Below are 14,140 nucleotides of genomic sequence, written 5' to 3' on the forward strand. Positions count from 1 at the left end.
CTGTTCTTGGGCTCATTGTAAAGGTTTTATCTATACCTAATCACTGTGAATGATCACAAATAGGAAGAACTTTTATTTGCCCCTCTCCCTGCGGAGCTATGCAAAACCAAAGTCAGTCTGGCCAGAAGACTGCGCATGTTCTTAGTGAAATGATCCATCACACTTCCACCTTTTTTTTTTTAATTTCTTCATGTTCAAGCACAGCTGTGACAATCTTGCAAGCTGCAGTACCGGAGCAAATTTTTGATCCAGTTCTGTGCCACCGGATTCACTCACATAACTGGTATAGGAATGTGTCAAAATGCTGTACCATCTTTAGTCTGGTCAAGTGAACATAAAAACCCCCAAACCAATATATCTCAGTCTCCGAACTGAGAAAACTGAAATGATGAAAGAGCTTTGTTTCAGAATGCCAGATGTTGTTTGTACACAGCTCTGAGGAATAACTACACACATTACTGTGTCCTAAGGATGTAGTTTTTGAAACAAGGAACTATGGACACCTGTAAGCGCTAAAGCATCATGGTAACAGGAATGGGCTTCAAAGCACTTGGCTCTCAATTGTGACAGTACCAGCATTTAAGTGGAGGACTAATGACTGTTGGATTACAAATGCCTTTGTAAAGCTGCCAGAACCTCAGGATCATGAACAGCGTTATTTTTAACTGTTCATTCTCATAGCTCCCCAGGTAAGTGGACAGTAGCCCCTTTTTTTTTCATCACTAAATAATCCTTCCGGTCTTACAAAGAGTCTTTTAGTTGTCTGAGCTCATTCTCCTGCTGCTCTTTCTAACTTACCACTTGTGAACAGGTTTAGAAAAGGTAAAAGCTAGCAAGGTAACAGATGTTAACAGGGATCCTGTAAATGTAGAAGTGCACCCAGAGATGATAATACAGTTTTGTGGTACTTGGAGAAAAATACATTGATGACAAAAATTGATCTTGCAGGTTAAATGCTCCAAGCCTATCATAACTGGCATACCATGAGCTACGCTAAGTTTTACCATCTCATGATAGAAAAAGTACAGCAAAATACTGGATAAACCCTAAAACTTTCTCTTTAGATAGCTATCTATGTAGAACTGCAGCGTTGTATGTGACAAAAACAGGCTATATAGTCCCGGAGAGGAAAACTCACTCCACCTCCTAACTTTGGATAGTGCTTAATGGGCTTAGATTAGACTAAGCTCTGGAGAGACATAGATAGCATGACGTTTTCAAAATCAGTGTCATACAGGGTTTTCAGGAGAATTTTGAGAACCTAAAAATAGAAAGTTACCTGATCAGGTAAAGAAAGAATTTACGTGAACCACATGATGTGTGACCACTGCCATGTTACTGTCTTGATGCACACATGGGATTTGTTTTCTCTTTTTAAACTACTGAAAATGCTGTTAATGAAAATTCATGGTACAATGGCAAAATCCTTGAAAAGACATGGCCAGATAAATCTGAACAACTTTGCCTCTTAGTTTTAAGAAGAGAGTTTGGATTTAGGGACTCATCTATTCAGTGGTTAATCAGTCCCAACTCAGACTACCTAAGCTCGAGCTTTTTTTATTTTCCACATTAGTAAGACTACTGCTTTTGATTTTTATAAACCTGATTAGACTTAAGCTCTGCTTGCAGGCATCAGATAATAAAACAGCTTTAGGGAGAAAAATGCCTTCTGATATAATAAGCAAAACCTCCCTTAGCTCACTAAGTAGCTGTTTGGACAGAAAAATTAATGGTTGCAGTTTTCACAAAAATGTATTTGTCAGACAAAAGAATGGTTCTTTATTGATATTTACTTCCTTTGTAACTTTCTTTATGACTTGCACAATTCCAAAGATTTTAGTATAGACTGCGTACATATTGCTGGAATGCATTGGAACTAAACTTTTATTTATTTTGAATTTCCTTTTACATATAATAAGCTGTCAAGAGGGAATAATAAGGCTTTCCTGCTACAAAATAAACAGCTAAATTAAATTCTTTATGATACAGAAGTCTACAAATATAAATCTGAGTGGTATTTGCCCCCCTCCAAATTACGGATTTTAAATGAAATAACAGTGTCAACACTGGAATGTGAAAAGAAAAAGATGGGCTAAAGCTTGAGTTTAAATTTTCACCTATATTTTGAGAATAGGGGTGAGATTCAACCCCAAATTCTTTCATTGGGTGCTGTTTATACTAAACAACAGAACTGTTAGATCTAAAACAGGCCTTTGTAAAGCCTGTGTGTATGGATACATGGATATACTGGTTTGATTTCTGACCAAGAAATCAAACCTGATTGAAAGGAAATTTACCTTTTGGTAACTTCCATCACATATTAAAAAACCAATATACAACAACAACCTGTGATAAAACCTCAATTGCAGAAATGTGCTGAATAACAAGAAGCAACAGTTACTGCAGAAAAAAAATCAGTAAACACAACAACCAACACAAAACAAGACAGAAATGTTAGCCAGGCTTCTAGTTTAATGTGTTAACAGTAATATAAGAGGAAACAAACCAACAGATTCTACATCTAAGATACAGAGCATTTGATATGTCCCAATTCTCACACCAGGTGTGTACTACTGCCTTCAAAAAAGGGAAGTCCTCTGCAAGAATGGTATCTGATTGAAAGATTAGGTTCTTGAAGAAAATTTAGAGGGGAGGTTTTGTAATCTGATAATGAAATTGGATTTCTATAGATCTTTCCACTCTTGAGGAAAACAAAATTTAGTACGCCATATGAAAAAAGTGACAAAAATAGAATTTTTATATTTTCTTCTATTTATTTTATTTCATCAGCTATTTTCTGTCAAAAATGCTTCTGATGTAAAGATGTTGAGCAGCTTTAGCATTACTGAAGTTTAAAAAAAGATTTTTTGCAGAGGGCTAGCAGATGTTTTCTGAATTGTGATTGATGTGGCAAGGCAAACCAGGAAAAGATAAAAACTCAAAAAATAAGAGGCATAGCTATTCAGCCAACTCAGGAAAATAGTTGCAACAAAGGACAAAACACATATGGGATAGTTTATTGTTACATGTGTTAAACAGGAATTGGATCTGCTTCTGGGAAAAAGGGAGATTAAGAAAGATGACTGATCTTCCCTTCTCCCTTGCAGAAAGAAAATTTTGATAAAATAACTTCGATAAAATATAAAGAGACGGGGCAAGTTAGGTGGGCTGTATTTGCCTTTGGTCAATACTTCCCTATGATCACAACAACATATGATTTGTTCCATCAGTGAACATCTTAAGCATAGAAAAGTTTATTAGTTGTTCATACCAGCCAATATTTCTGTGTTCTCAGCTAGCACAGTAATATCAAGCAGATGTAACTCAGAAGGCAGTAGCTGATATTGGAGAAGCTTGATTAAAGAGCAGAGGGAAGGTCTCCATAGATTTATGTAGCCACTGAAATTTTAAAATATATTTCCTCAGATTTGCCTCCTCTCAGTTCAGTGTGCTTTGGGTTTTTTCTTCCTATAGCACTTGTACAAGAAGCAATATTATTACAAATTCAGATCATCACTGAAAAAAATACTGTATTTGGAGACTAAACAAGACTTAAAATGTACTCACTGGTTGAGAGAACTATTTGACTGGTCCACTGCTCTGTGCTTTGCTGATATTTTGATATTACTTTGTGAAAATCACAATGACCACAGGCATCTAACAATGCTTTTGGAAGGCCAGTACAAACAGAGTCAATTCAAATGATACTAGAGTCATGGAGCATGCCTTGTTTCCTGAGGAAAACACTCTTCTATGAACTTTCTGTTGTCCCACTTCTGAAACAAATGCTACTTGGTGTGTTAGTCACCTCTTCAAGAGAGGATGAGAAAGCTTCAGGCATGTTAAAAAGTCCCAACAGTTCAGTAACAAATTAATAGATGTACATTCACTTTAGAGAAAATGAACAAAGGAGTTCAAATCATTCCTTAACAGAACTTAAATTAATAAGCAATGCAAAATTTAGTCAATTTGAACCAAAGTATGAAATAACATTTGATGTAAGTTTGGGACTACATAAGATACAGTAGAGATGTCATCTGGGAGAGAACACAAGAAGAAAACAGACTAGATCATATCCTTACTATTTTGATCTGGAACAGCAATATCTTCCCTCGCCCGTCATGGAGGCAGCAACAAATGAGGCAATTACAAATGAGCAACTGGGAACCCAACACACTCCTGCTGATACCAGTTAGCTACAATCTGTATGTATACTTCTGTTCCTTTATGGTCCAGACAAAAGCATTTCTAAACAACTCAGACTGTTCTTAGGAGACAGCAGATGGCATTCCTAGATTTTCAGCTGCTTTAGGACAAGCATCTTAATGGCATGGGCTCTCTCTCAGAGCCATGCCCTACGTGCATTCTGAATGAGAACTCTGGGCATTACATGAAGAATAAAAAAAGGTGCTAGAAAGTCTGATCCATCCAGAGCTCTTCTGAAAAACCTCTTCACTAAGCCAAGCCAGGATTTTTTTACTATCTCCATGTCTGCTCTTTGATGTCAGCGTGGGTTTTATTTCCTTCATTTGGAAGGGGCTGCCTACACCCTGATGTGGTCTCACATTACGGTATTGGGATTTTTTGTTTTGTTCTGTTGTGAAGACATGTTGAATAATCATGCCAGCACTCACAGTAATTGGTAGGATAAAAGCTGACACAGTTATTGGGTACATTTGTAGTTAGTGCTATTTTTAAAAGAGCTACATAGCCAAGATCAAACAACAAATATTTCCCTGTTTTCATTGGCGTTCCTTAAATATGAGAGAAATCTTTATTACAAGATGTCTGTGCCTCAGATATTCTTCTTTACTAAGAAAATCCCTCTTTTGCTATACTCTTCTGCCATAATTTACATCATTCTGCAGGTTATACCACTCAAGGAAACATGCTTTTGCTCCTGATTGCGCAAGCCCTTCTCACATGAATGATCTTTACCTATGGGAGATACTACACAGGAGTCAGTTTACTCCCTTGAGTAATGGTGACCTAAGTAAATAAAGGACTTGCAAGCATGTGTAGAGTTTTAAGTTAACTATGAAGAAATAAGCTTAATGAGGACATTTGGTTCAGACTGTTCTCTCCTTTTTTCTCCACTCCCTTCCCATTTGTAAGGAAAGCAAAACAAATTGGCCACTTGAGATTAAAAACAGCTAGGCAATGACATGGGAAAGGTGGTGCAACTTGTCCTCAACGGTGCTGTATGTGCTGGAGAGATGGTACAGATGGTCAAGAAGTCTTCTTCAAGAATGAAGGAGAACATAAGAAAACTGCTTGAGAGCACATTTCCTACGGCTTTTAGAGCCCAAAAGAAAAGAAAGAAACTGGACTTGGCAAAAGCTGGCGTTATTAAATGCAACAAAACAAAGTTTAAGGCAGAATTAAGATTTGGAAGCTAAATTTTGCCCATATATATTTGCAGCCATTCCTTCTGTTGTCAACGACTTTTATCACATGGGTTTGGTGACAGCAAACTGCCAAGTGTATTGTCTCCACCAGCTTACTCTACTCTTTTGTACCTGCACATAAATCTTACACATTTTGGAAGCCTTGATGAGGCCACTTCTCCTGTCTCCTCACACTGAAGGCAAGTCAAAATTCTCCACTGGTGTGCTGTTTATGCCATAACCTCACATGCATCAGGAGGGTAAATTTAAGCCCCTAGCTCCACCAGTGACAGTGTTTAAACACGAACCATGTGCAAAACAGATGACTGTCAACTATACTTTGCCAGAAGCATACACATTTTGAAAAACTATTGTCTTTCTGACTTCCAGTTAGTATTTGCTTAAAACTTGAGACTTAATATGTGCTATTCAACATATAGAAGCAGGTAATGGCTCACATTTTTTTACCACTTTCCAAAAATGCATGGTTCTCAAATAAAATGCGGTTTTGGATTTCTTGAATTCTTTGTGTTTATTACCTCAATTGCATTACTTCCTCACTATATAAAATGGTGTTCATTTTCTTGGTCTGTGCAGAAAACAATGAGAAATTCCAGTTGTAATTTTTGGTTGTGCACTACAAAAAAAATTAAAAATCCTAAACACAAGCCAAATAACTGCATTGGGTGTGTTTATTTCGATGGCTGCAAAATAGAATCATTGCAATAGATTGAGCGGTATTGTCTCAGTGGCTGGGAAGGGCATTGCATGCCCAAGCAGAAGAGCAATCACAGGCCAAGACAGTCAGGTGCTGGGGGTGGAGTAAGGCAAGCATCACTGCTGCACACTGAGATACAGAAAGAACTAACATACACAGTTGCTCTAGATCCCATCCTCACCCTCCAGCAAAGTGGTTTGGCACACCCAAGTTGACATGATGCTATAAATGAGAATAGTGAATCTCCCCTGGGAGAAGGCGTTTGAGGGTAGTTAAAAATCACATTTCATTCTCCCTGCTTTATACAGTACAGGCAGAATGTAAGGTTTCAGGAGCAGTGTGCCTGTAGCAACAACTGGGCTCTCTGTGTGGTGCTTAATCCTCATTTACTGGCCTAACCTACTCCAAACATCTGGTAGAGTGGCTCTGAGGATGCCTCAATTACACCTGAGTTCAGTTTGGCCTCTAGAAAAATTCAGCTTTAGAAGTATTATACAAGAGAGAAAATGCTATGTCTGCTGCCCCCCGGTTAGGTATGCTACCTCCAAATTGGGTGTCATTGAAGACTAAGTCTTCATTATAGTACCAGTTTCTATCTCACAACACTAAAAGGCCTTCTGATAGGCAGCAAGCATCAAACCCCCACTTTTCATAAATCATTCAAGAGCAAATGCAGAGTCCTGCAATCAAACATGAGATAGAGGGCTGATCTGCTTATAATTCTTACATTAGGAGGATTACCATGGTCTGACATGTGCCTGCTGTCTTAAACTCTGTAAGCTACTCTATATTTTGCTATAAAAGTCCCCCCATATTTTTCTTTCTGGGGGGAAACTCTGCATTATGAGATCATACAGAGTTTCCCTATGATCTGAAATTATTAGATTAGATCATATTTAGTGAAAAAATGGAAGAACTGAAAAAAATATTGCCAGTCTTAGAGTCAAGAACAATCTTCACTGGAAAATGTAGACTATAGCCTAAACACCTTGTAAGGATTTGAAAGCCTTTTTCTCTTTCTTCTCCCAGAAACCTTACTGTAACTTAGTATGTACAACATACTTAGGCAGTGTCCCACACAGACAAAATCTAGACAGAAAAAACATCCAATCCTATCACCCCTGAGATTTCCTTGCTTCACCTACCTGCAACAATATGGCAAATTAACAGCAAACCCAAATGGATGACTTTGCCAATCCAGCATCTTTCAAACGAGCAAAAACTTCCTTGTTCATTACTCTTCTCATAGAGCCCTCAGTGGCTTTTTTACTTCTCATCTTCATTGCTGACTGTGGTGAATGTGCCGTCATGTATACACACCTGAATGGCTCCGATCTATCAGGACATTGCAAGTTAAGACAGGATACTTTCCTACATATTAACAATCTGATTAATGCCAGAGAGTTTGGGAAAAGGATGGAACAAGACTGTGATGATGAGAAAACACTGCAAAGACTATGGGGTAGAGAACATTGCTGGGACTGAGAAAGCATTGTAAGTTTTACTAGAGAAGAGTGTTTCAGGGCAAACATGGACTAATTGTAACAAGACAGTCCAAAATCTAAAAATGTCTAAATTTTTCCTTAACCTTGTCTGAAGGTGCCCAATTTTCACATGAACTCAGAGCAATCACAGACCTCAAGAGTAGCATCATTCTGAAAAATTAGTTGATCTAGTAAGTTATTTAAATACGTGTAAAGGTAGTCATCTCTAGACATTCATGGATGAAAATTCTGATCTTATTTCAACTAAAAAAGATATAATCAGCCAGTTACACACCTTTGTTTCACTGATAGACATTGCACTATCATGAGGAGGATCTGGCTTAGGTTCTTTTGCTCATACCCTCCATTTCCCAGTTGCGCGACTATTGTATCTCCAGTACACCATGTAAGAACTGGTGCTAGAGATGTACCTACACTACCTTTGTGTAGAAGAATGAAGATGGGTTAATTAGCATTGATAATATACAGCTGTGGGCTGGCTTCAGGGGCAGCAGGTTGGTTGATGTAGGTAAGGTGCAGCTGTGGCTGGTTCTGTTAAGATGTTGGGCAGCCAATGAAGGGAGAGCAGCCGAGGAAGAAGCAAGAGAAGAAAGAACACACATCCTGGATGAGGTGAGATGAGGAGAAGGCAGCAGAGGGACTGGCATGAAGAGTATGCTGGTATGAGATGGTAAAAGACCTTGTTGTAGCTTGATAGTTTGGAGAGTGCTGCGACACTTTTGAGTAACTCTCTCCTGCTAGGAGACTCCAGTGAAGCTCGAACACATCACAGGCTTAGCTTTTTGTGGTTCTTTTTGAAAAGTTTTTGTTCTAGTAGAATAGTCAGGTGTCCTCTCTAGCTTGGTCTTCTGCCCACATAACTCTGGTTGATCAGCAGAGATCTCATTGAAAATACAAGTATGGAACATAACATCTACTCAAATTATATGGCTTTCAAGTTATCTAGAAGAACTTATAAATTGTTTGGCAAATATCAGATAGGCAATAACTAGTGGCAACACCACAGTTACGTGAAGACAAAATACAACATAAAGAGGATGAACAACATGTATGAGGTGGTATAATTGAGCAGCATGAATAAAGGTGATATAAATGGAATTTAATAAGTTAAATGGGCATGAGTTAGCATGTGTAGGAGTAACTGATTGCCCTTTCCAATAGTCAGGAGTGATTTTCTTTTTTAATTGGATCATGCTTCTTCATTGCCAAATTGGATGCTTCTTTTTGCCCTCCTCAAGCACAAAATGTTTAAAACAAGTCTTTAGAATATGTAATAATGTAAAATGGAGATAGAAGAGTAATCAACAGAGAAGGCTTAACACAAAAGGGCTGCCTTGATTCTGTCCCTAGAAAGCTTTGCAATGCTTTACACTCCTGCCAAAGAGATACTGGGTCATAGTTTCCAAGACACTGAAGTGATTAAGTTTTGGTGTAAATGCTGATTTTGCACTTGTCTACTTATGTCCATCAAGGGAACTTTTTTCCTTCTCTCTCCTTTCTCAGACAATATATTGATCTTAATGCCATATTAAGACGGGTGCTCTACTTACAGGTGAAGTTTTGGGTTTTTTTACAAGACTGCATTGGTACACCAGCAGTAAAGTTTTTTCAGCAACTGAAATAAAGTATGCGCTACAAGACTTACATTAGTATGACAGTAACAGAATAGTTGAAGCGTTAAGTCTGGCCTGTGTATCAATGATATAAAGTGCTTATGTCTAATTTTCAAAGGTAACTTACCACTGTGAAACCTAAATCATCCATGTGCTTTTGAAAATATTCCCTATTAATTTACAAGTTAATGCCATGCTAAACAGACTGGGAGCAGACAATTTTTCCAGAAGCAATAGGACTTTAAAAAGTGTTAGAAATAATAATTTAAAAAAGAATTTGCTTAATTATCCATTTTAAATTTTATTTTGTTCACAAAGCAACTGTCAGCACTGGGATGAGAGCTGTGAGAAGTATCTACAATCTACTGCTCTGCCATATACCTCAAAGTCACAACAAAAACTACTCACTCCAAAAAACGTTTTCAAGAAAGCAACTCAAACTATGTTTTTTAAAAAAGAACCCAAAACCAAACCCACAACCACCCAATCAATCCCTATTGCACTTCTTGAAAATGTGTAAATACTTAACACCAATTTTTGAAGGTGTAATGGTAACCCAAAGACATTGAATTCAGTGCCTACAATTGTTTTTGTGACATGAGTAGAAGATGTCTGTCTCATCTTTTAAACAAAATGTCTATGTCCTTCCTTATGACAAGTGGTCTTGTAAATGTCCATATAACTGCAAAGAATAAAAATATCATCTGTTCTCTTAAAGATTATGAAATATTTATGTGCCTATGACAGTCACCCAAATGTAGTCTTCAGGCTTTTTTGAACTCATGACCTCAAACCCTTTTGATTTTAGGAGGCACTAAAGTAATTTGGGGCTTGGGACAGTTCAATCCTAACAAAGATTGTCAAAGGCACCCTTGCTCATCTGCCTGTTTGGTGAATCAACTTTGCTTGCAGATGAACCACTTCCTGTGCTGAACAGCCCCTTTGCTGAGATGTTTTCTGGCAAAAGATACCCAAGTCCCAGGACCTAAGGCACTTAGAGGAAAGGGATTCTCACATATGAGGCTCATGTCCTCCATTTGACCATCTGAAGCTTTCAGATACCTGTGTTGACCCTGATCTACCTATCACTGGCAGCCAATATGAAACATACAGAATTAGAAGCCACTTATGAAAGTGTTAAACCTTGAACTTTTGCTTCAGTCTCTCCATCTGCAAAATAAAAACACTAGTAGTTTACTTTACAGGGCATTTCATATGTTCTTTCCTTACTTCTAATCATACTTATGTGGAAACTATATATTCTGAAAGTGATCTTTAAATGCCCAAAGCTGATTACAAAAGATATCCTTTTTAAATTAGATTATTTCCTATGGATTAAGCCAAAGAGAAACAAAATCCACCCAAACTCCTTTTGACATCATAAAAAATTATTCCATGCTGCAAGCCAATGTCTCCACCTCAGACAACCTATTTCCTAACCCCATCCTGATGAATTTAAGATTTGCATGCAAAAATTCACCACGTGCTTCATAAATTTAGTTTGTAAGATTCATTGTGCTTTATACTTTTTTTTCCAAATAGTGGTGGTTAGATCTGGACCTCAAGCCAAGCAGCAGATGTTGGGATTTCCATGCAGAAGGTGGCTGCCAATGATCCAGAGGATCCCCTCTTACTAATGACATGCTGCTTCCATACACTTACAGAGTCTGTTAAGTGAGAAGAAATTACAGTACATGTTACATTCATGTAATTTTAGGACAAATCTGTGCAGGTTGCCTCCTCACAGTGGAAAAGTCTACAACATTTTGGAAGGTGAAGGAAGCAAAAGGCAATTCTTTAAGGATGGCAAAACACAGCAAGTGCAATGTTGGTAACTCACTCACTCTTGTTTATCATGTCTTGGGGACAGAACTTGAATGGGACCCAGAGCTTTGACTTCTAAACCTCTGCACTGACTTATCATGTAATAATGTAATCCTATCATGTACTGTTTATGGTTGTCTGAGGCAATCTTATCTAAAAGGCCCCATGAGAAAAGTTATGCCCTAACACATAGGGATGTGATAAGATCTACCTATGCTAATCAATAGGCACTTGTGCATTTAAAAAATGCCCAGTGAAGATTGAGGCTGTATTAGCTACAGACCTCAGTAGGATTTCCAAAAGCCATGCAAGCCCCAAAGAAGGCTGTTTCAGTAAGTATGTCCCTAGTCAGAGCCATAAAGACATAACAGAGAATGTCTGTGAGGTCAAGTTGATGGTTTGCTTGCTTCACACTGCACTGGCATTTCACTGTCTAGATTAAATATTTGTTAGCATGCACCAGGCTCCTTAGCTCTGTTCTGATGCAAATTAAATACTTCTCTTGATGAGAAAACCCACAAATGGACTATCAGATAGTCTACACTGGGACCAAGATCATATACACATGTGGATATGAAGTGTCAGATTTGGCTCCCTCAGCTTCGTCTAGTCTTCTAAGAGCACTAGAGCCAAGAGACTTGAACAGTAGTAACAAACCTCCTTTGTCTTGGGAAACACATGTTGTTCTCCAAAACAGCAAGAACTATAAGCACAGTTAAGCTCAGCCTATGTCAGAACAACCCTCAGCATAATCAGCATCTTACCAAGAACATTCCAGTTCACAGATGTTTGAATTTCTGTACCTTACCCTTACCATACAGTGGGTACCAAACTAGAAAGTGCCAAAAGACTCATCAGAGAAGGACTAGGAAAGAACAACAAAACCTTAAGGAATTAAGTGGATGACAGTGCAGACTGAAGACCACAGACAGAATACACTTCATGAGATAAATCTGGCCAAAAGCAGAGTTGCATGGACTGAATGAAGGTATTGCATGGTACACTATTGCCTGCATGAAACAACCCACTGCAGTAATCCCCGATAGAGGTGGCATGAACAGTGGATGTTAGTTCTGAATCAGAGGGGAAGGTCTTTAGTTGGCTAATAGACAGTGTTTACTTTTCAATATTTCCTCTTGCCCACTGATGCTCAAAGTAACCCCAAGATGTGCACAAGCTGAGGCCTTGCAGACAGCTTACCAAGCATGGCTCTTTGTGAGATCAAATAGTAGTGCTGTCAATTGCCTCAGTATTTTTTCTTTTATCTGTGCTTTAGCTCCTCCCACAGAGATTCTCACCTACCATTTAAAAAGTTCCTACCCTTCAAGGCTGTGGAGAAAAGCCTGCATACATAGCTATGATATAACGTAGTGGGTCAGAAAACAAACCAAAGGAAAAGAACCTCACACCTTTTTCCTAACAAATAAATCATGGTTTTTAGGCCGATCTCACCAAGTTTATGGTAAGTTGACTCAAGGTTTTTGAATGACTAAAGTTAGAAGTACTTTAAGATATCAAACCAGCAAGCTCGCCAAATAGAATTAAACAAAGCTCACTCCACAGCTATTCTGGAGAAGATTAACTCCTTTCCTGCTAACTACATCTCTCATTGATATAAACACAGAAAGCAATGACAACTTTCAACTAACCCTCTCTCCAAGAGGCCAATAGGTCCCATCTATAACAAACTCTCAAGCCAAATGATATAAACCTCCCATACTGTGATGTCCATATTCCACCTCCACAACAGAATCAGTAGACTTCCAGTTACTCATACCTTCATTGTAAATAAGGAAGTGCATGTTAGACTATCAGAAGTTGCTTGAGGATTTTCTCAGAGGCATTACAAATAATTTAAGCAAGTAAGGCTAACAGACAACATGACTGTGCCATTGCCTTATGTCCTGTTGGTTCTAAATTGTTCACAACACTCTTGATCAGAACATCACATGCAAAGAAGACAATGCAATTTTAACGAAAATGCTCCTCTCCCTCCAAAATCAACACAAATGACCATACAGCATTTCCATCAAGGTCAAATATTTATAATACCAACAATGCATTGTGAATTCAAAATTTTTAAAGGATCTTTTGCTTGAAATCATGACAACCTTGGATCTCCCACTTTCATTGTTTACAATGGCTGCACAATCAGATTGACATACCATAAATCTTCCTTCCCTCTTCAGTTCTGGTTTGGTCATCCTTTGATTAACATCACATTTACCACAAACACATTCATTTGAAAAAAGGCCTCCCACACACACCAAAAATAATCTTCACCACACTCCATCTTCAAAATTGTTACATAAATTACTCATGCCCCATGCCACGCCACAGACATACACAAAAGAAAACCAATGATGTTACTTACTAGGAACTCCAGACACCAGCCGTAATGGACGTAATACTCTGAAAGCCCGCAGTGCTTTAACATCAAATCCGGCACCTTTTCCTCCTATTGAATTCCCCCCATCTGCTTTGGTTGCTTGTTCTAAAATTGCACTAAAAAGCCTGCAAAAAGAAAGAGGAAACAATCTGTAGGCAGACAGCAAGGCTTGGGCTAAACAGGAACAGAGATCATCATCATCATATCACCCAAACTATCTCACAGACCTGCAAAGAGTGTCACGCATCTCAGTCGACATTCACATATGGTGGAGGAGAGACAGACTCTTCCCATATGCAATAACCTAATGGTGATGTCTATACCATTTGCAAAACACTTGTTTCTGGAGCAGACATAAACAAGACATGCTCCTCCTTCAGCCTAATGGCTCCTTGCAGGCAGCTACAGACTACCACAGTGACCAGCCTGCCTGGCAGCATGTGGAGCTGTGCTCCCTGTCCTGTGTGCTGGGGCATGCTGGATGCTTCAAAATGGCCATTCTGGCAATACTTTGTGCCAAATTTAAAGGGTCATCAATAGCAGAGCATGTGGATCAGATTTTGAAGGGAGCCTCCAGGCTTTACCAGTCTGAACATATTCAGTAGGGGATAAACATAAAGGCAAGAAATCACAAATTTTAGGTTTTTGCTCTTTCTGCTTCCAATACTTTGCTTGTTTCATTAACCAATAATCCACCTTGGGAA

At 38.5% G+C, this 14,140-nt stretch overlaps 1 protein-coding gene across 14 annotated transcripts in view; it reads right to left on the reverse strand.

Annotated features, from left to right (window-relative positions):
- CACNA1C (calcium voltage-gated channel subunit alpha1 C) overlaps window positions 1-14,140 on the reverse strand; it is a 441,725-nt gene that overhangs the window by 178,561 nt on the left and 249,024 nt on the right. For all 14 annotated transcript variants that reach the window (XM_040594360.1, XM_040594355.1, XM_040594352.1 and 11 more), the window contains exon 5: window positions 13,422-13,561. In XM_040594360.1, the coding sequence (XP_040450294.1) occupies window positions 13,422-13,561 (140 nt within the window). The remainder of the gene's footprint in view (window positions 1-13,421; window positions 13,562-14,140) is intronic.

The sequence above is a fragment of the Falco naumanni genome, chromosome 5 (assembly GCF_017639655.2).
Source record: "Falco naumanni isolate bFalNau1 chromosome 5, bFalNau1.pat, whole genome shotgun sequence".
Classification (NCBI taxonomy): Eukaryota; Metazoa; Chordata; class Aves; order Falconiformes; family Falconidae; genus Falco; species Falco naumanni.